The 22,743-nt window shown below is 36.3% G+C and overlaps 1 protein-coding gene across 1 annotated transcript in view; it reads left to right on the top strand.

Annotated features, from left to right (window-relative positions):
- The window catches only part of ROBO1 (roundabout guidance receptor 1), a 405,403-nt gene that overhangs the window by 331,749 nt on the left and 50,911 nt on the right, over window positions 1-22,743 (top strand). Inside the window, exons 10-18 of the mRNA XM_035015148.1 lie at window positions 2,415-2,620; window positions 4,159-4,240; window positions 4,411-4,579; window positions 4,667-4,833; window positions 10,598-10,719; window positions 11,391-11,622; window positions 12,610-12,731; window positions 16,043-16,214; window positions 20,384-20,581. Of these exons, the coding sequence (XP_034871039.1) occupies window positions 2,415-2,620; window positions 4,159-4,240; window positions 4,411-4,579; window positions 4,667-4,833; window positions 10,598-10,719; window positions 11,391-11,622; window positions 12,610-12,731; window positions 16,043-16,214; window positions 20,384-20,581 (1,470 nt within the window). The remainder of the gene's footprint in view (window positions 1-2,414; window positions 2,621-4,158; window positions 4,241-4,410; window positions 4,580-4,666; window positions 4,834-10,597; window positions 10,720-11,390; window positions 11,623-12,609; window positions 12,732-16,042; window positions 16,215-20,383; window positions 20,582-22,743) is intronic.

Here is a 22,743-nt window from a genome sequence, read left to right as displayed (position 1 = left end):
ATTGCTTTAATGAACTCCTTCAGCTCTGGTTTACCTATCAGTTTTTACAGAAAAGGGTAAGCGGCAATATCACAATTCATACACAAGTCTAGCTTTTTGCAATTAGCAAAGCACCTTCATATCTATTATTGCATTTAAATCTTCATAGCAATCCCTTGAAGTGGCTAAACATTATTATCTTCCGATTACAGATAAAAAAAAAAAACAAAAACAAAACTGAGGCTTAGAGAATTTAAGGAAGCAGCCCAAAGACACAGGACAGATGAGGATGATAATCAACCCTACTCCTCTTCTCTTGCCTTATTTTTGTGAACTACCCAGTGTAAACCAGGAAGAAATAAATGACAGTGGAACCGCATGATTAAACTGGGTTGGGATAGGGTGGGGAGGTGTGAATGATGCTAAATATGATGCAAACATCAAAGTACTGTAAAGATCAGAAAACTGAATAAAACCCCAGATACTGGATTGTTTCTAAATGTAACAAGACTACCAAATGTAAGCCATTCTGTTACTGGATTTAATTATATCCTTTATAAAGAAACACTGTTACTAATTTAATTAATGTCTAGAAATAAATATTCATTCATTCTTATGATCAAGGGAACGCAGGTAGAATCTTCTAAAACCCCAAAGCAATAAAACACTTTCTTTTTTTCACACTTATCAGGTGGGGCGTCTAATTTGATTTTAGTCAATCTCAACAGAAAACATAGAAGAGATTAAACAATTCTAAACAAAGGAATCATTGACTTGCATTTGTCATCCATGGAGTATCTGAAACACTCCTGCCAGGTTACAAACTCCAGCCTTCTAACATGTCTCCCTGGTATTTGCAAATTTCATACCAGTAATCAAGCATGGGAGAGAATCAGAAGGGTGGAGTGAAAATGCAGTTGCTGATTTCACTCTGTTGCTTTCTTGTTTTTGCTTAAGTTGAATGCACAAAACTAATAATTATTGCATGGTAAATGAGGAACAAATTGAAGTGTGACTCCAGCTTGTGAAAATCTTTGGAGCATAAAACTTTGAACATGACACATCTCGCTTTGCAAATTGTTGATCCAAAATTTACTCTGGCACCTAGTTTCTTTTAACCAGGCAACTTCTTAAACTTGTCTTTTATATATTTGTGACTTAAAAATTTGTAACTAATATTTGGAATTTTAAAGCTTGATAACGAAAAAATTCTTAAACTTCATTTTTAATTTTTACTCATTTAAAAAAGCATCGCATCTGTGGAGTTTCACTGAAGTTGATCTATCAGGGGCTGAGAACTGAGAACAACTCTCCAATGCAAGTTGTTCTAGTTACACTCCAGGTGTTTTAGATTTTTCTCTAAATAATGGCTTTCTTGTCTGAGATAAAGTTTTTAGGTTTTAGGCTTTTCATATAATAATAAGAACAATTTTAATTTATATATTATAAAAATGCCTTCCATTGTTTCCTTCCATAGTACATTAAAACTATTAAGGTACTAGAATTTGTGACAGTGTTTTCTGATCCCTGTAATTCCAGCACAGAAGTATATTTCCTAGGTTAGGACATGAACTTGAGTTATATTTTTGGATTAGCCCAACAATGTATTTGAACAGTTTTCTAGTTTTTCCTGAATTCACTGGGATTGGGAAATTTTTACCCATGTAATTCTGTTAATAGAATTCCAAGACAGAAAGAGCTCAGTCATATTGAATTGTAAATTCTAAAAGTCCAAAGCCCCTTTTTGAATCCAAAATTGTCAGCCATGCTGGTACGATACCATAATTTTTTTCTGCTGGATACAAAACAGTTATCGGATATCAAGTTGGCTTTCATTCATTTATGAAAATGTGTCTCATAAGTTTCCTTGGGGTAGGTGGTTTTTTGGTTGTCGTTGTGTTTGATTTTTACATATTTTAAAGTTTAAACAGTAGACGTTCCACTTCTCACCAGTAGACATCTACTTCACCATCCACAATTTTTTTTTAAGATTTATTTATTTGACAGAGTGAGAGAGAGAGAGAGCACAAGCAGGGGGAGCAGGAGAGGGAGAAGCAGACTGCCCACCGAGCAGGGAGCCCGATGCGGGGCTCGATCATGACCCCAACCGCAGGCAGATGCTTAACCGACTGAGCCACCCAGGTGCCCCACCATCCACAATTCTTGTTTCCTCCTAGGGCTCTTAAGTTAAAAAGGTCCCTTGATGGGGAGGCAAGCTCAGTCAGGGCTTGGTCATTTGAAAGGAACACATGGTATCTCATTTTAACATCCTGAATCAGGGCATCGTATAAATGCATTCTGAATAAGGCACGTCTCCTACTTCAATTACTTGTTTAATTAGTTTGTTTCAAAGCCTAGAGCAACTGCTGTTGCTTGGATGATTAGCAAATTGCTTCCAGTTGTAGAAATCTATTTCCTGTTGTTTCTTTTGGTAGTGATTGCAGACCGGCCTCCCCCCATCATTCGGCAAGGTCCTGGGAATCAGACTGTGGCAGTGGATGGTACCGTAGTGCTCAGCTGTGTGGCCACAGGCAGTCCGGTGCCCACGATTCTGTGGAGAAAGGATGGAGTCCTTGTGTCAACCCAAGATTCTCGAATCAAGCAGCTGGAGACGGGAGTGCTACAGATCCGATACGCTAAGGTAACTTGAAATGACACCCTGGCTTCCCCATTTTGCTCCATTTTGTGTTTGCCTCCAGCAACCAGGGCTGACGTCTCAAATTTTAGAACCAATGAAATGCTAGCTAACGGTATTGATATATTTTTAACACAGAGGCTTTATTCTTTCAGACATTCCGCTGTGTATATTTAAGATGATTCGACTCATAACTTAGCTCCTAGCAAGTAATTTAAGGTTTTAGATGAAGGAGAAAAAAAAGTTTTTTGAGAACTGTTGAGGAAAGTAGGTGGGGATTTGTGGGAGAAAAAATACCTTCCAGGTAGTGGTATGATGCACTCATTCCATAAAAGCATTTTTCAGAGAGATTTTTCCAGTCCCATGTTATCGACAATGCCCTTGGATGGGTCTTCTGTTGTGATGAATATTTGGTTCAACATTTTGCAAGTACAGAATACTGTACATGCAAGCAAAAACCAGATAGCAATGTACATGCCGAGTGTACAGTGCAAATCAGAATGTTAAATGATGAAAAGCCCATAAGTTTGTGAGAACAATTTAGGGATTTACCTTCCCAGGGCGTCACATCCTATACCTGTTCTTTCAGGACTGTGTTGTTTTGTTTTGATTTTTCCTTTTCTTTTAGGTCAAGATCAGACAGGCTCACAAGGCATATGAAAGAATAGCTTTGACAGCAATAAACATAAATTTCAATCGCTTCACTGCCTATTGTGGGTGGCTTCTTGGGAGTTTTGGATCAGCATAACAGTTCATTGTACATGCCATGAAAGTTAATATGTTGTAGTTCTTTGTGACAATGATTGCAATTTTGTTATTACAGTTGCCAGAGCGAGATGGCAACATTCTTGCTTTATCAAACATTACTTGAAGATCGAGTTGTTACCTTAGGCAGAGGTGTATGGGTTCATTATGCTGATGATGATTTTAAAGCTGAACATGTGACCCCTGTTTGTTTTCTGGCATTCGGTCTTTAGAAGGGAGAGAGAACCTTCATTCCAGCTGAGGTTTGACTTATTAAACAGGTAAAAAAAAATAATAAAATGGGGAAAAAAAGAGTGAATACTTTGAGAAGAAATCATTTTTGTGTTTATCCTTTTTTTCTGTAATATCTGTTTATCTCAGATATCCATATGCATGTAACTCTGATAAAATAGGAAATAGCAAGAATAGTCATTGGCTAAATTTTATCAGCCTTACTATGTGACATTAAATATGAAGATATAAGTTAGTAATAAAGATTAGCCCTTTGAATTCAAATACCTCATTGTTTATTGTCCCTGATGCTAAAAATAATGCTATGGTAAGGCATTAAATATTATATTCTATTATACAATTAAGATAACCATATAGATTTTTTCCGTATTCCTGCAATATTTTCCTTCATATTCAATAAAAATATATTCAATTAAGAGGACATTTCTGGTTATTGAATTTTAATGCAGTTATCCATATTCATGGGACATATACAAAACTATAATTGCTTTTCCAGCCCGTTAAGCTCTTGATTGTTCCAAATATTTATTTTCCGTCTATCTTCTCAGCTGGGTGACACAGGTCGGTACACCTGCATTGCATCGACCCCCAGTGGTGAAGCAACATGGAGTGCTTACATTGAAGTCCAAGGTAAATTAGCTAGCATTTTTAACTTAAAGCTTAACTTGCAGTAGTTTACTTGCTGGTAAATGGATGAAGTAGATGGCCTGATGTCTGAGTAGATACATAATGGTGCAATCTACCTTTCTGTGCTCATCTGTATATGTGTAAACGTCTTTCCTCTTTATCCCCTTTATTAGAATTTGGAGTTCCAGTTCAGCCTCCGAGACCCACTGACCCAAATTTAATCCCTAGTGCCCCCTCAAAACCCGAAGTTACAGATGTCAGCAGAAACACAGTAACATTGTCATGGCAACCAAATTTGAATTCGGGTGCAACTCCAACATCTTATATTATAGAAGCCTTCAGGTAGAGTAAAGCTGATGTTTCCTAGTTGGTTTGTTGTTTTGATTTGCCATTACATACACATGTTCTAACTTGTGTATCTGTCCTTAGCCATGCATCTGGTAGCAGTTGGCAGACCGTAGCCGAGAACGTGAAAACAGAAACATTTGCCATTAAAGGACTCAAACCTAATGCAATTTACCTTTTCCTTGTGAGGGCAGCAAATGCGTATGGAATTAGTGATCCGAGCCAGATATCAGACCCAGTGAAAACGCAAGGTAAATACTGATTTACTCAACCTTGTGACACCTACTTATTCTTAGGTGTTATACTTTCACAAGTCAGTGATTTGTACTGCATATGTGCTGATTGTGTATGTAAGACAGATCTGTCCTTCCAGGAGCTCCATTAATTTTTAATACACAAACGCAGTGTCTGCAAACTTTATTGTTTTCTGGACTAACCAAGATAAGATTAATAACAAAGGGCAGTGTCTCTCATTTTATAAAATCACAATCCAATCAGACAAAAATAGTGTGTATTTTTGTATTATGTTTGGTTACTCCCCCTACGAAGCATGGGAAAAAATACTTCACGTTGGTATATTGTTTGGTCTGTCTTTCATTGTCAATTTTATGAGCCATGATATGTTAAACTTTTAAATGCAAGTCGTGTATATTTTGGTCCAAGCTGGGTTAAAGAAACAGAGAAAAGGAAAAATGAATATGTGGAGCAAATTAGAAATTTGCTCACTTGGGCCACATTCTGGATATACTGCTTTTTATTGTCCTTTGTGAATAAAAATTATATTTAGATTTCAACAGATGACCTTCTATCTGCCACCATGCCCCACTTATTATTTTAAAGCTTTAATAGGAGTGAAATTTATATATTGAATAAAAAGGTGATTTGAATCCATCTTTACCCTTTTTTTTTAACATATTGTGATTGTCACAAAAATGTTTGTTCTTATATTAATAGAAAAAGAAAATTCTAGATGGTAGTGATTTTCTTAACATTCAGAGGAATCGTAATATCTCAGTCTTGAGTTTACCTTTCCAAAGGAAAAAAAAAAAATGTAACTTAGTTATAGTGATAGTAACAGTTGTGCACACAAAGAATGAAAGGCTTAAACTATTTTTTACTGGTTTTAGAGAGGGTCTGCCAGCCATTTTGCTTGTTTTGTCTTCTCTGATGAGTGTATAAAGAATCTTTCTGGAAGGACCTTTTGCTTCAGAATTCACACAGAAAGCAAACGGAGTTGTAGAACATGTCCATGTTTGTCTCCTGCTGTGTGAATTCAACACACCCAAGTGCCTATATTTGCTATTGTGAGTCACCTCATCAGGAACGCTAATATTCTTGGAGCCTGCCTTAATGCAGTTTGAGGTTTTCAATATTAGATATGCATTTGTAAAGAATGCAGACACAATGACAGCTGTAAAGTGAATTTAAATTTTTGTCCCGAGTACAGGGGTCTCTACCTAGGAGACTCCTCCGTTTTGATTGACTGCTATTCTGTTATATACTCCTATGAATGATTTTGTAGTCTACGTCCTCATTTGTAAATAAGGAGGTAGTTCACACTTAATCTGAAAATTAATTTAAGTCTTTTTACATTTTAACTGACTTACCTTTATACGTGAATAGCTAGTGGAGCAACCTAAGTGAAATAAACTCACGTCATTTGGAAGACGGGAAATATGGTGAAATAGGCCTGCCATTTTGAAATCAAAGGATTTTTAATCTCACCTCCTGAACCTATGAGCTATGTAGCCCTGAGCAAGTTAGTTTGTCCTGAGCTTCACTTTCATCCCTTATATAAAATGGGGCTAAAAATAGGCACTCCACAGGTTTGGACAGGGATTAATTAATTTATGAGTGTATAAGACTCAGATTTCTTTTCTGTTTTCTGCCATAAGAATTTGTTATTGGACTCATGTTTCTTTGGACTAAAAATAAAGGGAGTTGATAAACTTTGCAGCTATCATGAAACTGAGAAAGACAGGCTGAGGAATGAGAGCATCGGAATTAAATCTGTCTCAATAGACAGAAAGGATGGGTCAGCACTAAGATTAAATTAATGGAGCAAATTCAAAAGTGTGCCACTTAAACTTAAGGTTTAAAACTTAACTGTGGAAGGATAGACTAAGGATACCAGGCTTAAAGGGGGAGTACATGTGTGTGTCAGGGTGCTGGGGGCACACAGATCTCAGTATTTGAAGTCAACTAAAGCACTCATTTGAGCCAACTGAGTGATGTCATTGCCAAAAGAACAAATATGGTCTTAGCTGGCATTAGCAGAATTATGTCTGGATCAAGTAATCCCCTCCCTTTACTCTGAACTGGTCAGGTTATGAATGGAATAATGTGCTCTTTTCTGAACACTACATTTTCAGGTAGACTTTTTTTTTTTTTTTTAAGATTTTATTTATTTATTCATGAGAGACAGAGAGAGAGAGAGAGAGAGGCAGAGGGAGAAGCAGGCTCCCAAGGAGCAGGAAGCCCGATGCGGGACTCAATCCCAGGACCCTGAGATCATGACCTGAGCTGAAGGTAGACGCTCAACCATCTGAGCCACCCAGGCATCCCTTTTCAGGTAGACTTTTAAGAGGAGGACAAGGAGGTTAGTTGGCAGAGCTGCACCGAAGGCTGAAAATCACATCACTGGAAAAGAAATTCAGGGGTCTTGGCATGTTTTCCCCCCAAAATAAGAAAGTTAGAGTAGACATGACATTTGTTTTCCTTAACATTTTAAGAGACCATCATGTGAAAAGGGTATGCGTATTTTAATCCCAGGCAACAAAACAGGACCAAGGAGTAGAAGTAACATCGAGGAAGATTTCATCGTCTAGTTCTTGGGCTGCTCTTGAAGATACTGTGAAGCTCAGCTGAAGGTTAAGCTAATACCAGATGTAGCAGGAACTTGGGGAAAAACCTGGAAGAAAGTACAGAACGTTTGTGTAGTAAGGATAAGGGGAAGAGCCAGGGGTGGAGGGCATTCAGGAGAGACTTATTGGAAATGGATTCATAAGAGAGCAGCCATAATTTCTATAACCATTTCTGTAACATGGCTGCAAAAAAAAAAAAGTCTTCCCCAAGTAGAGATTCCTATGAAGGAGCTGGGTCAGAGTTAAAGGTACAAGGCAGTTTCCAGTTCAGAACTCAGGTAGACCCATGTCACAGCTGGAGTTAGAGCCTTGTCATAGGGTATCGCGATGTTTTCCCCCCAAAAAGATTCAATAATGCAAAGAAGATGACATGAGTCGTGGGCAAGTAGGGGTGTGTTGGCCATTGCTGGGATGGTGGGGTTGTTGCCGCTGGAACTACTGTGTTTCCCCCCCGTGTCCTACATGCATAGCGTTCTGAGCCCTATCCTTGAAGACACAGAATGCACAGCGTATGTATCATATAGGTAATAAGAACCCAGTAAATAATGAAGTGGGTCCTGCATAAGCTCTTTTCCGAAACTGTATAGGGAATTCCAACACTGGGGAAGCAGCCGGGTAGAATTACAATCTAAAATTTCCTCCAGGTTAATTCCGAGAATGTTCGGAAGGATCTTTTACATAAGAATACTTTTTTTTTTTTTTTCAAGAGGTGGAAAAGGACAAGAACAATAAAAGGACCAATTCGTAAACTTTTCAATGTTATTATTACTTTTCATTTTTCTCTCTGATGGGCCATTTTCTGAATATTCTAGGCTGCTGTTGCCAAAATGGTTACACCAGGCAAGGGAGTTTCGTGGTTTACATGAAGGGATTGACTGACAAGTTTATCTCAAAGCAAAGAAATTAGAGATTGTGATGAAAATCATAGTAGTTACCGTTTAAAATGGTTATTTACATGTTTGTGGTCACTTCCTGAAAGGCAGAAGATTCCCGAGGAGAGAAGCTTACATATGAGAGAACATGTGTTTTCATACAGTAATTCCCGTTCACTCAACCAATGTTTATTAAGCACATTCTAAATGTATGGCACAGGGCTAGGTGTTCTGGGTTCACAAAGATCAACCCAGTCCCTGCTTTCAAGACAAGGGCTTCATATGACTTACAAAATGCAGTTCTCACAGCAACTCTCAGAAATATCTGCCATTAATATCGCCATTTGCCAGGTGAGAAAACAGAAAAATAGTGAGGTTAGGAAATCTACCCCATGTTTCATGGCTGATGAGTTGCTGAGTTGGGGTGCAAACCCAACTCTGTCTTATTGCAAGGACTTCATGCTTACTCCAGAGATAGATGGTAGCTGGAATCATCAGAGCAATAGAAACCAGTAGGGAAGGAGGAACATTGGAGTTGGGAGCCTGACGGGCAAGTGCTTTCTGTCTCTAGGCTGTGATAATAGGTTGCCTGAGGGCCAGTGTTAGCCAAGGATATTTGTGAGGGATGCTAAAGTATGGGAAGCCAAAATTATCTGTTGTTTTTGTCATTTTGCTTATTTATAAGCTTAATTGATGGGTGCAGTATATATGTACAGTCAAGGGTATTATATTTAAGAGTGTTAAATAGCACTTGATCTGTCTTCTATTTGCCTGACTTCTGTGGAGTCCCTCAAACCTGAACAACCTCATTTTTTTTTGTTTGTTCCAAGTTTTTAATTTAAATTCTAGTTAGTTAATATATAGCATAATATTGGACAGACTCATTTTAATAAAAAATTTTTTTGCTTCTTGTTTAGAATATCTTTAAAGATACTTATTCAGAAAACTAAAATTCTCATTTCTGCTGTTTATGGGATGGTAAATACTCTAGAATATATATGCCAACATATAATACTCTGAGAAAGAATTCTGGCCACAAAAATCTCTTTATTTTCTTCCCTACTTCACCCTGTGTTCCCTTTTATTATTTATTTTTCTTTTAAGATTTTATTTATTTATTTGAGAGAGAGAGGAGCAGAGGGAGAGGGACAAGCAGCCTCTGTGCTGAGCGCGGAGGCCGACGCAGGGCTCAATCCCATGACCCTGAGATCATGACCTGAACTGAAATCAAGAGTTGGATACTTAACCAACTGAGCCACCCCAAGCACCCCGCTCCTTTTATTATTGTAAGCAAAGCAAGATATCTGTATTTAGAAAACCTCCTTAGAAATGGGCAATTTTTACTGAGTACAGACTTTAGAATTTTAACAAATCCCCTCCTTATTGGGGGAAAAAAGTGCAACATAGGAACACTAGTAATAGTTCAATTCTTACCTTGTTATTGGTCTCCTTTCTTAAATTTTGGTGTTCTTGAGATTAAGAACTTTTTATTTAACCTTCTTTACAGTGATATAATAACTGAACTAAAAAAGCAAACCATTAAATAGATGGTTAGGTGCTCTCTTCTCATCAGATTTATTTTGTTACTCTATTCTGTTCTATTCTATTCTATTCTATTCTATTCTATTCTATTCTATTCTATTCTATTCTTTCGTTTTATTCCATCCCATTCCATTCTACTGGTGGCTTCTGTATCCCTCATCATAGCTACTACTAACTTACCATATACCTTATTTGGGAAGATACCTAAGTTCATCTTATAAGATGTAAGGTGTCTAATTTCTTTTTGTGCTTGCTTTTCACTTTTATATGTTTTCATTTTTTACATTAGTTATCCACTCTATTGCAATTTATGGCTCTTTTCTTTCTTGCGTAGTCAGGATCACTATCGAATTTTATAACAAACTCAGGGGATTGCACTCAGCTCCTCATCCTTGGTGAGAAAGCAATCATTACATGGTAAGAGGCACCTTCAGATGCTGATTTTTGCCATTGTTACCTTTGCTTCCTGCTCTTTCTTGCTTTCTACATGCCCTCTGCTTGTTCTCTCACTCTCTCTCTCTCTCTCTTGCTCTCTCTCTGTATGTCCCCATCTTCCCTATGCTAATAAAAAATTTAAGTTGTTCCCATTTTATTCTGTATCACAGGTTGGCTTCCCAGTTGGAATGATTCAAGTCTTTTCTGAGAGTTGCTATGAATGCAAGGATTGTTTCACCATGCTTTCATTCAAGTCAGTTGCATTGCATAGGATGGTAACACGTCTTCTTGGATTGTTGCAGATGTTCCCCCAACGAGTCAGGGAGTAGATCACAAGCAGGTCCAGAGAGAGCTGGGAAATGTTGTACTGCACCTCCACAACCCTACCATCCTTTCTTCCTCTTCAGTCGAAGTGCACTGGACAGTGAGTCATTATTGTTGCAATATTTGGTTTCCATTTCAATAAGCAGATCACTTCTGGGAGATCATTATATGAAAAAAATATTAATGGAACAGATAGTTTATGTATATGTGTTGCCCGCTTGTCCACCAATGACAACTTTATAATGTAAGCATTGTTTATTATGGTAGCTGTGCTTTGGCTTTCAACAAAAAAAGTTTCATGTTGTGTGTATTTTCTATTATACAACAATAGTAAACTTTACCATTACCAAAGGAAAGAAATACATAGTATTGATTATAAATGTGTAACTTGTGACAGGATCGTTATTACATAATATCTTTTAGACTTAAGAAGTATTTCTGAGTAGTATTAAATTGGCATTTAAAATTAGAAAGTTTTCTGATCCTTTTGATCCTGACATCCCTAGATGTCTGTCACAAAGCTGCTATGATGCCTAAAATTTCTGCATGAACCCTAGAAATTAGTATCTAACATTATATATTGAGCTGAAAAAGTGACTATATTACAAAAGATAGTGATTTGTTTTTCATGTTCTATTTTATATAAACTAGAAAACTATAGGGTGAAGCCAGATAGAATTGTTTGCATTTTGTCACATTTAATTTTCATAATTTTTAAATAAATCAATAAAAGATATAAATGGTTTTATTTTTTATTTGTCATTTTAATAGGTGGACCAACAGTCTCAGTATATTCAAGGATATAAAATTCTTTATCGGCCATCTGGAGCCAACCATGGTGAATCGGAGTGGTTAGTTTTTGAAGTGAGGACCCCAGCCAAAAATAGCGTGGTTATCCCTGATCTCAGAAAGGGGGTCAACTATGAAATTAAGGCTCGTCCTTTTTTTAATGAATTTCAAGGAGCAGATAGTGAAATTAAATTTGCCAAAACCTTAGAAGAAGGCAAGTATAATGAAACGTGTGATTACTGTGCATTGTAGTACATTTGCTGGGTTTTTATTAACTTAATTGAAAAAATCTTAATGTTAACTGTGACATTAATTAACTGTCTTGATATTGAGCATTATATTGAACATTATATTTTGCTAAGAGATTTTGTTCAGTTAGAACTACTAAAAATAAAAATTGTGTAATACTTGACTTACTTTAATAGCCTATATAAAAATTTGCAAATGTGAACCACATATTACTTAAAGGCATATGTAGGACATATTCAATTGTTGAGAACTAAAATTCACATTTAAAGATGAATTTGTTCTCAATTTGCTTGACTTTCCATTAATTATTTTCCATTCACTTATTGAATGTTACTTTGAGTAATGATTTATAAATACGGTGAGTAATGTTTTGGTTTGCCCAGGACTTTCTGGGGTTAGCATTTTATGCTTATTCCTCATGTCTGTGGAAACCCCTCAGCTCTAGAAAAACCGGTATGATTGGCCACCCTATACCTGGAATTTCAATCTTAGTATTTACATAAAAGTAAAAAAAGGTTACGTGTCACAAGTATACTCTGTAAAAATAACCAGAATTTTCCCTAAAATCTACTTATTTTTATTACATAAATGATAGGATATAGTTAATGTCATGGTTGATTAATATATAGCTTTATACTTTGGAACCTTTGTAGGGAGAACATGACACTAAGGTTACAGGGTAGGAGGAATAAGAATTTTCCTGGGATGTTTTATGGAGATAATCTATGTAACTTTGGTTATGGAAAATTCGCAATAACAAAAGGTTTAGGAATTTTGAGGAGAAACTTAAATCAGTTGGGACTATTCAGACTTGAATGAGATACATCTTTAAAACATATGGGTATATTGACATATATTTTACATAGTTATTACTTGATTTTAAATGTTGTGTCTGCTTTCAGTGTTCTCTAATATACTCATAATGTATCTACTTTTTAAAACAATTTAATAGCACCCAGTGCCCCACCCCAAAGTGTAACTGTATCAAAGAATGATGGAAATGGAACTGCAATTCTTGTTAGTTGGCAGCCGCCTCCAGAAGACACTCAGAATGGAATGGTCCAAGAGTATAAGGTAACACATATATAGTAATTACTGATGGACACCCTTCTCCCCCTACAAAGAAAGGCAAAAGAAAAAGCTTGTTGAAATTATGAGTATTTGGCGCCATCTGCTGGTGCAGGTAGCAACATGTAAAATTATTTTTAACCAACTGAGCCACCCAGGCGCCCCGAACATGTAAAATTATTTTTAAAATACTTCCCTGTTTATTAGGTAATTGTGGATTAATTCTTTTTTAAGCCATTCGAAAAAACAATTAATTTAAAAGAAGTGATCTATATGGTCACAAAATCTATAGGTCCATATAATTTTACACAAACAACAAGTATGAATGCTAATAAAAAGTTGTGTTGTTTTTTTTTTTAAGATTTTATTTATTTATTTGACAGAAAGAGCTAGAGAGGGAACACAAGCAGGGGGAGTGGGAGAGGGAGAAGCAGGCTCCCCGCCGAGCAGGGAGCCTGATGCGGGGCTCGTTCCCAGGACCCTGGGACCATGACCTGAGCCGAAGGCAGACACTTAACGACTGAGCCACCCAGGTGCCCCCTGTGGTTTTTTTTAACCTTAAAAAACTAGCTTGAATATATTTTGCAGCATTGAGTTGCCCCATGGAATTGGCTAAGAGTCAAATACTATCAAATAGGGTTTGCTTTCTCTTCCTTTTTTTTTTTTTTTGACATGTTTGAAGTTTTAAAACTTTGAAGCTAAGTTGGAAAACTTATTTTAATGTGCACAAATTTTTTTTTTCCTGTAAAACTTGTTTTAGTCTCTAAACAAAATTTCATATCTCAGAAGAGATTCAGTTATAAATTTATGTATGTTTAAATGAATTTTAAAAATAATAAGAGTGACTCAATCTGATAATTCTGATAATTATTTTGACCTGTGAAGTCATCAGCTCTAGTGATTAAATTTAGAGTCTTACACAGATTTGTTTTGAGCAAATATTTTCAAGCATGCCAAGATACAGTTAAAAACAAAGTTAGGCTCATGAGATGTATCCTATCAATGACTCTGTATTATAGGAAAGTGTTAATGATCTATGATAAATGAATAATTGATAGATTAAATCAGGGAAATCTCAGTAGAAAATAAGATTTTACATGTCTTTTTTTCAACATTTATGTAAACACATTGCATACTAGAAGAATTTTAACTGTAAAACATTTTTTCCCTAGATATTGCTTTATATTTCCATGATACCTGAGTATTTTTTAGTTACTAGCTAAATTGTGATACTTAGTAGTTTATTTCCTATATGTGAATATTTTATACTGTTCCTATTGATATGAAACTGATATTAAAAAGGTGACCACATTTATCTTCTACAGGTAATTAGATGCTAACATCAGAATCTCTAGTGGACTCATTTTCCAAACATATGTACCTGACCACCATTCTCAGAGATTCTGACTCAGGAGGTCTGTGGGGGGGAGTTGCATACATATTGGGATAGATCTTTCCAAGGTGATTCTGATGTGCATTCTTGGTAAGGCTTGCCAAATAAAGACCATCAATGTTCTTTTGAGTAGCAAATTGATTTGGACAGTAACCAGATATACTGAGCGTCATTTTAGGCCTAATATTGTCTTAAAATGATCTTTAAAAACAAACTGAAAATCTCTTTATGAAATTTGCCAGAATTTTTAAAGGGTGACATTTAAAGTATTTAAAATAGTGCCATGAATGCCCTGTGAATGTTCTAAGATATTTCAAATTAGATCTTCTAGTGTCATTGAATCATTAAAAGGTAAGAGTCTCTACAATTTAAATGTTTTCTTGTGAATTTCAAGGTTATCTCAAGATGGGGGAGTGACAGGATGCTATGGTTCAGTCCAGAAAAATGAACTGTTATAGAGATTTTTAAGGATTTAAAATGAGGTGATGTCTCAGCTCTCAAGCAAAATTGTGTAATGTAGGCATTTTCCCCTAAGAGTCAAAACTCATTTCTCTCCAGAAGAAATGCAAAAGGGTGGATTTCACTTAACTTCATGGTCAATTTAAAATAATAAAATGCCTTTCAGAACCTGATTGACTGGTACAAAATCAGTTTGTGGCTTTGGTTCAGCTGCGTAATGTAATTGGGGGGAAAAAAATCACAAAGGACTCTTTATTTCCAAATGGTCAGGACCTGGTATAGAGTCTGACCATTTACTGGTGTTATGCAGTGAAACTATATTAAAATAATATTAACTTCTAAAGAAAAAAAAAAGGAAAAAAATGAAAGGTTATTGCTCACGTGATAGGGGACACTGATACTCCTAGATTTATTTTAAATCCCATTTCCTATTAGAGTTTAGACAATAGGCTACTTGAGACTAATCCTACATTTTGCTTGAGGACATCATAAAGAATATAGAGCATGTCTTACTACTCCATGGATCATTTTCTTATATTAACTGAGTCCAAATACTGTCATGCACCATATCCAACTTCTTAAACATTGCAGATCACTCTATGGTTAAATAACCCTTTAGTGAAATTTAAATTAAGGATTGCAGTGTACTTCAGAAGTCTTAATTTCCTGAAAATAATTTCCTGTCATAAATATCCTTATCAAAGTTAATGAGCTATACAATAATTTTCTCATTAGAAGAATACTTTTCTTTCAAGTCAAATATGTATTGTTATTCTTTATGATCTCATCTGTGTTATCAAAGACAAATTAATATTCCCATTTAAATACAAGATCAGAGTGCTAATTTTCTCTCACTGATAGTAGTGCAACATGCTACAGGCTGAGGAGACTCCTAGGAAGATCCCAACTCCTTATGTCCAGTTTTATTTATTTATTTTTAAGTAAACTCTACACACAACATGGGGCTCGAACTCAGGACCCCGAGATGAAGAGTTGCATGTTCTACCAACTGAGCCAGCCAGGTGCCCCTGTCCAGTTTTATTTTTTATAACCATATTTTTGCAAAGGTACTTTAGATTTAGTTATTGTTCTTTATCTGGATATACACAGTTTTTTGCAAAGCCCCTTTTTCTGGCAAATAATTTCTAGGTGTTTAAAAATAAAAAACTGATGATTTGGGCTGATAGCCTGTGTGTTTGAGCAAAAATCTGTAAACTTTCCTAATAGAGTCCTTGAGAAGTATATGAGAAAATTCAAAGCGGTCTTTAAGGTACTGCTAACCTGAGGTTTGACTGGGAGCGTCCACTCAGAACTAGAGCCTAGGGAAAAATGACGTTTGCAGCATCCTGTATCAGGTCCATGATAAGTCTGAACTTGGTCTCGGTCTAAAACCGAAATACTATGTTGATCTTTGCATTCACTTAAATAATTTACTGGCTTAAAATTCTTTGTGCTCTGCTTATAGGTTTGGTGTCTGGGCAATGAAACTCGCTATCATATAAACAAGACGGTGGATGGCTCCACCTTTTCTGTGGTCATTCCTTCTCTGGTTCCTGGGATCCGATACAGTGTAGAGGTGGCTGCCAGCACTGGGGCCGGGGCTGGGGTGAAGAGTGAACCACAGTTCATCCAGTTAGGTGAGTGCGCAGATCTGGTTTGAGAGTCTATTGCTGCCCCCCACCATGGTCCTGCCTTTTTTGGTTTTTGGAAAGAGAGCGACAAAAATGATAATGTTAGCTTTATTTAAAATATATGCATTATATGTTGTATAAAATATATAAATATAAATATAAATACATATTTATATAAATATATAATGTTATGATTATATAAATACATAATATATATCACAACTAAACTGAAACTTAGCCAAGCACACATTTTAAATTGTATTTCAAGAAAAGGTTGTCAGCATTCATTGTCATCCTAATTCTGTCCTATTGAATTTTTTCTTTTTTTTTTTTTCCTATTCAACAAATACTATTAATTGAACATCAAGGATACCTCAATGAACAAGAAAGACACAGTCTGAATCTTCATGGAATTTACAGTTATTTGGATTAAAAAAAAAACTTCCATGAAAAACTTAAACTAGGTATTAGAAGTTTAAGCAATATACAATTTATATTTACTATTTTGGCGTCTATTTAAAACTATAATTGCTTTTTATAAGAAAAGATAGATTCCATTGTCAAAGAGAATCAGGATACAGTTCTATGCTAATTACTTAGAAAGGTAAATATGGGGCGCCTGGGTGGCTCAGTTGGTTAAGCGACTGCCTTCGGCTCAGGTCATGATCCTGGAGTCCCAGGATCGAGTCCCACATCGGGCTCCTTGCTTGGCAGGGAGTCTGCTTCTCCCTCTGACCCTCCCCCCTCATGCTCTCTCTATCTCATTCTCTCTCTCAAATAAATAAATAAAATCTTTAAAAAAAAAAAATAAAGGTAAATATGATGTGTGCTTCAGAAGTGGTTAGAGGAATTAAAAAAGGAAAAACATTAAGAAAAAAAACTGACAGAGAAGCCTTGTTACTACAGTTTCCTATAGGGAATGTGGCATGAATATGAAATACAAATTAGTAAGTGGTTACTAGTAAAAATCTAAAGCAAATAACAACAAAAACAATTATAAATGGAAAGGGGAGAGAAAAGCGTCGCTATTAAGAAGCTACATTTAAATTATGAAAAATGCTGAATGTAGAGTCAACTTTGGTTTATTCCTTTCAAATCAGAAGTTAAGCATTAGTAAGATTTTATGTTAGGAAAAGGATCAGATATATGCATTTTTATACTTCACAGACAAGTACATAGTATTTTTGCATTTGGATGATAACTGAGGACATCCTAGAAATTATTTCAAAACAAAATTAAGAAACATTTGGCTTTGAATAAACTTCCTTGCTATATAAACTTTACGTTCAGTTTGGAAACTCCTATCATTGTTCCATTGTTAAGACAGTGCTTTCTACTCTTAACGGATGTCTTTGCGGAACCTTTGTGGTGTAACACCATAAAGTTCACCTGAAGTGTTGTAATTGTGGGGTGGGACTCTGTTCCATGTAGACAGGGAGTGTCACGGGCTGATGAGCTTTACCTTTTTTTAACCTGGAGCTTCCAAGGCTGACCCAAGGCCAGTAGAGAGAAAAGAAACCCACAGGGTTGGGCAGGATTTAATGGTGCAGGACTAGAAAGGGTGCTCATCACTCCTGTGCAGAACGCAAGTCAGGGAATGAGAACACCGCCAAAAGAAGTCACTGGCTAGAGAGTTACCTCCTGAAAACTCTGTTGTATGAAGGTAACATTCAGACCTTTAGAGGAGAGCTTGTGCTATCTGCTATAGCCATGGTCCAGAATTTGATTTGGGGATTATCTTTTTAAACAGTGATTACATATGCAACTTCTAAGCAAAAATAGTTTCATGGTTTATTTCAGGTTCATTTATTACAAAATTACAAAATAGGAAACTATTTAAAAGAATTGCTTGATGCATCTGTTACAACGTTAGGTTAGACATGGGGGAAAATAGTCTAAATAACTCAGTTTTATGAAACATCAGTATTAACTTATTAAAATTGATATTATAAGTTACACTGTGATGACCTATATACTGTTGATGTCATTTACCTATTTTCATAAGGTATGATTTCAGTCCTTTTTCAAAGATGCTTTGGAAAAGGACCATGTGTAATTTTATTTATTTAAGATTTAAATCAGGGGATTTAAGGGTCAAATTGGTTTACTTGAAATTATAAATGTGTTCCCGTTTTCCATATCTTAATATAGCCTCAGCTGCAGGGATACAAAGACTGAGATATAGAGTGGCCGTTTTAATTCATTAGTCACACCACACTTTATTCTGTTAAGCCCATCTGGTCGCTTGCATGGAACCTCTCTTGGCTGTCTCCATAAAATCTGAAGCTACCCAACTTAACCTTGCACAAATAGCCATGAAATCCATAAACTTAGGAGATACAAAGAGTGTATCAGGGGAAAAAAAAAAAAAGAATAGGTCTGTTTGGTGAACTCTCAGAGGATGAAGTGCTTTTAGGAAAACCATAGATAAAAGAGCCTGGAACATGAAATAAAACTTTCAGTCAACAAACAGTTGAAGGCAGGTGACCGAGACAGTTTATAAAAATAGGTTTTTCAGGCTTGACCCTCCATAGAATAAAATTTGGAATTCTGTTCAAGAAAAAAAAGTAAACAACACACACACACACACACACACACGAGTAGCAATGTAGCTACCATTTTACATAGAAAGGGGTGCTATTTTCCCAAGGTTGTTTCCTTGGCCAGTGAACGCTGCTTATTTTCCCTACAAATGTCTTATTGGGGCACCATATCATTTAATAAGAAAGAAAAAATAATCTGTAGAATTGTTTTCTGTTTGAGAAATGTTCTTCATATATAATGAGCTATACCAGTTATTTTGTTCTGGGAAAAAAAAAGGAATTTTGGACTAGAACAAATGGTTCTATTTTAAAGCAGGTTGATTAGCAAAACATTTTCGGAGTCAAATAAAATTAAGACGATTTTAAGAAAGCACCATTCCTAATGAAATGGGCAAACACCTTCTTGTTTCACCAGATGTTGTGGGGGAAGGACATTAAAACCGCAAGCGCTAATGGGAATTGTGCTCACTGGGCATCCTCGTGTTGGCATCACTCAGCGCCAACAAAGCAGGATGTTGCTTTGATCATAGAACAAGGGTTTGCAGTTTTCTGCAGACATTGCTGACTGCTCTGTATGACGTGATGAAATGGTGGGCTTGAAAAAAGGAATCTCTTAGTAGGTTTAAACCTAAAATAAGTAGATTTTCATTGCCAGAAATTCCATTGATTTTAAATTGTTGAATCAAAAGAACAGAAAACATACACCTTTTCAACTATTCATAACACTAGATAGTTCTTGTCCATATTTAATGTTCTTGTATCTATTGCTGGTCATGGCTGTTATTTTAGAAGAAAGAGATTACTTAAAAAACAAACAACAAACTTTGGGGCACCTGGCTGGCTTAGTTGGTACAGCATCTGACTCTTGATCTCGGGGTCATGAGTTCAAGCCCCACCTTGAGTGTAGAGATTACTTAAAAAAAAAAAAAAAAAGAAGGAAGAAAGAAAGATTATACATAGTTATTTCAGTGGTAACATTATCTTAATTTTTCTTTGGTTTTACATTATACTAAATTGTATAAACTGTGAACATAGGCTCAAATAATGCATTTTAGAATCTTAGAGCATAGTCATATAGTAGGGGGATTCGGGGAGGAGGAAAACACATACTTTTTTTTTTTCGATATGTACCTTAAATAGAGGAAATAATGTTTTATTTATTATCATTTTGAAACATATAATTGAGGGTTTCTGTACAAGTCTGAGAAAGTTCATGTCTTTTCTATACAACTTATTTGGTACCCCCTGTTTATGTACTCCTGTTTAAGTATTTCATTTTTTACAATTGTAGTTTTATATTTATCTCAGTTAGCACTGTCCTGTGAAACTCAATCTAAGCAATAAGAGTTTTGTGGAGTGAAAAATAGAGGTTGTGTGCCATTGTCTTTGTTTTTAAATATATTCCGTAAAATTATTGTGTCATATTTGTTTTGCATTAAAATAGAGTGAATATAATTTTGCTGAAAATCTCATGGACTATTTTAATTAACAAAGGTAGATGTCTCCGAATGAAAGACAGAAATGAGCGCCTAAAAATTAACAAAATAATGATAGCCATTTTATATGATACAAGTATGCCTTCTTGATCTCATTGAGTTTTAAACCCACATTAATCCAAAGATGGCTTTTCAGATTCTCATGGAAACCCCGTGTCACCTGAAGACCAAGTCAGCCTTGCTCAGCAGATCTCCGACGTTGTGAAGCAGCCAGCATTCATTGCAGGAATCGGGGCGTCCTGTTGGATCATCCTCATGGTCTTTAGCATCTGGCTGTATCGACACCGGAAAAAGAGAAATGGACTGACCAGTACTTACGCGGGTATCAGAAAAGGTATTACCTTTCCTGAGTTTTTCATTTTTTAATATGTTGCAATAACTCCTGATTTTAATCTGTGACTCCAAAATATTCATGCCTATATATCTCATATATTAAATTATTTTAATGTATAAAGATTCTCTAAAGTGCTTTTATTTTATTGTGATCTCTACATACTGACTTCTCTGGAGTAGCAAGACTTCAAACAGGGCTTATCTGTTTCAGGCTCAATTCCTTTATGTTTCACCAAGGTAGGTCTACACTTGGTCGTTACACCATCTCTTGTGCTCTTAGGGAATCACCTCACTGCTTTATATTCTTGAAGAAATTTTTTAATCTCCTTGTCACCGGAATTATAAATACAAGCTTTGCACTGACCCATATACCTTTACAGGGAGTGCTGTAGTCTTTGTGAAGCTAAAGAGATTATTTATAAAATAATTATTTTATGAGTATTTCTGATTAGCTATAAAATAGTTGTTTCTTAGTGAATATGGAATGCCCAACTAATTTGCATTTGCAGAGAGGAAGTTTAGTATTTTTTTATTGTTGTATTTAAAGTTGCAGATTTGGATATGTATATGCTGTTAATTAGTGATGGGGATTTCCTTACAAGTGTGTTTATAGGGTTGGAAGAGAAAGTTTACTTGGCTGCTATTATTTACAATTTTATGGAGGAACCAAGTATGCCGAGGTTCACAGACACTTTTGCCACATATCCTTGAAGTCTGTAGATTGGTGATTTGTATTTGTTATTCTTTGATGAGATTTGTTAACGCTATCAGACAGATAGTCCTCCCTTCCTTTACCTACCCAACAAACCTAATAATCAATCCTGGGCCTCTGATGTGCACTGCAGGTAGAATGACTAAAAGTCTTGCTTTTCAGGGGAGAGTCCCGATTTATGTCTTTCGTCCAGCAAGTTACCTAGAGTCCTCCCTTTTGTTCTCAAAATTGTCCTGGTTTGGATGGCAAATTATACATTCACCCTATTTCTAGGGATTATAAAACAACACTTTTGCTTGGCTGGAAAACAAATTTAAAGAGAATTACCAATGAACACATCCCCTCCCACACCATCACCATTCTTAAAAAAAAAGTCTACGTATTTTCTAAAGACTTTATTTATTTATTTTAGAGAGAGAGAGAGAGCATGCAAGTGAGCGTGCTCTAGCAGGGAAAGGGGCGGAGGGAGAGAGAATCTCAAGCAGACTCCATGCTGAGCAGGGAGCCAGATGTGGGGCTCGATCCCACGACCCTAAGATCATGACCTGAGCTGAAATCAAGAGTCAGATGCTTAACTGACTGAGCCACCCAGGCACCCCAAGTCTACATATTTCCTTTTTTTTTTCTAAGTCTACATATTTTCTAAGCAAACATTTCCTACATGTCTTGGCCAAGCCCTTTCTCTAATCCGTTATATGCAAAATCAGAATTTGTAGTGCTAGCTATACGCTTATAAAACAGCCTGGGACAGCTGTCTAAAATATTTGTGCTGTCAATCACAAGGGGTCTTGGCAAGGAAGAGTCAACACAAATTCATCACCCATATGGTAAAAATAAATTAATGTGCCTCCCTGCTGTGGACATGCAGCCCGTCCCCTCACATTCATACATATATTTGCCGTAGCATTATCATCCTTAAAAATGTTTTTTTGCAGATAATGTGTTCTATCTAGAGATGAAGCAAAATGTCAGTATCCCTGCCTGTGAAATGGAAAACAAGGGCTTGGAGGCCAAGAGAGCTGGTGCTCGTTATATCTACAGAGTAGAACAATGTCAGACACATGTGTGACCATCTAAAACCTTTGACTTAAAATCCAGTGCAGGGAAGGGGCTTGTGGGTCATGGAGCTGGGGGGGGGGGGGGGGGGCAGGGGGGGCAGGGCGTTGGGAGCTGTGTTTTGAAATCGACTTTGAAGAGGAAAAGCGACTAATTAACGTATAGATGTAGAGTCTCTTGAATGCTCCAGGAATCTTGTATTTCTTGGTGCCGTGAGGTGCTGCAGCTGTCTAGTTATAACAATTTAATGCTCTATAGTGTCTTGAAATCTGAATGTGTGACATGAAACCCCCTTCCTTTCTGAAATATCTTTTCTTTCACTAATGTACTATAAGCATGCTGGCAAATGCCTATGAGCTCTTTGTGCGAAACCTATGAAACTAATATCATTGTCC

Source organism: Mirounga leonina, unplaced genomic scaffold (genome assembly GCF_011800145.1).
Source record: "Mirounga leonina isolate KUSES-001 unplaced genomic scaffold, KU_Mleo_1.0 Mir_169, whole genome shotgun sequence".
NCBI lineage: Eukaryota > Metazoa > Chordata > Mammalia > Carnivora > Phocidae > Mirounga > Mirounga leonina.
Note: the sequence above shows the minus strand (reverse complement) of the source record. Positions and strands in the feature narration are given on the sequence as shown.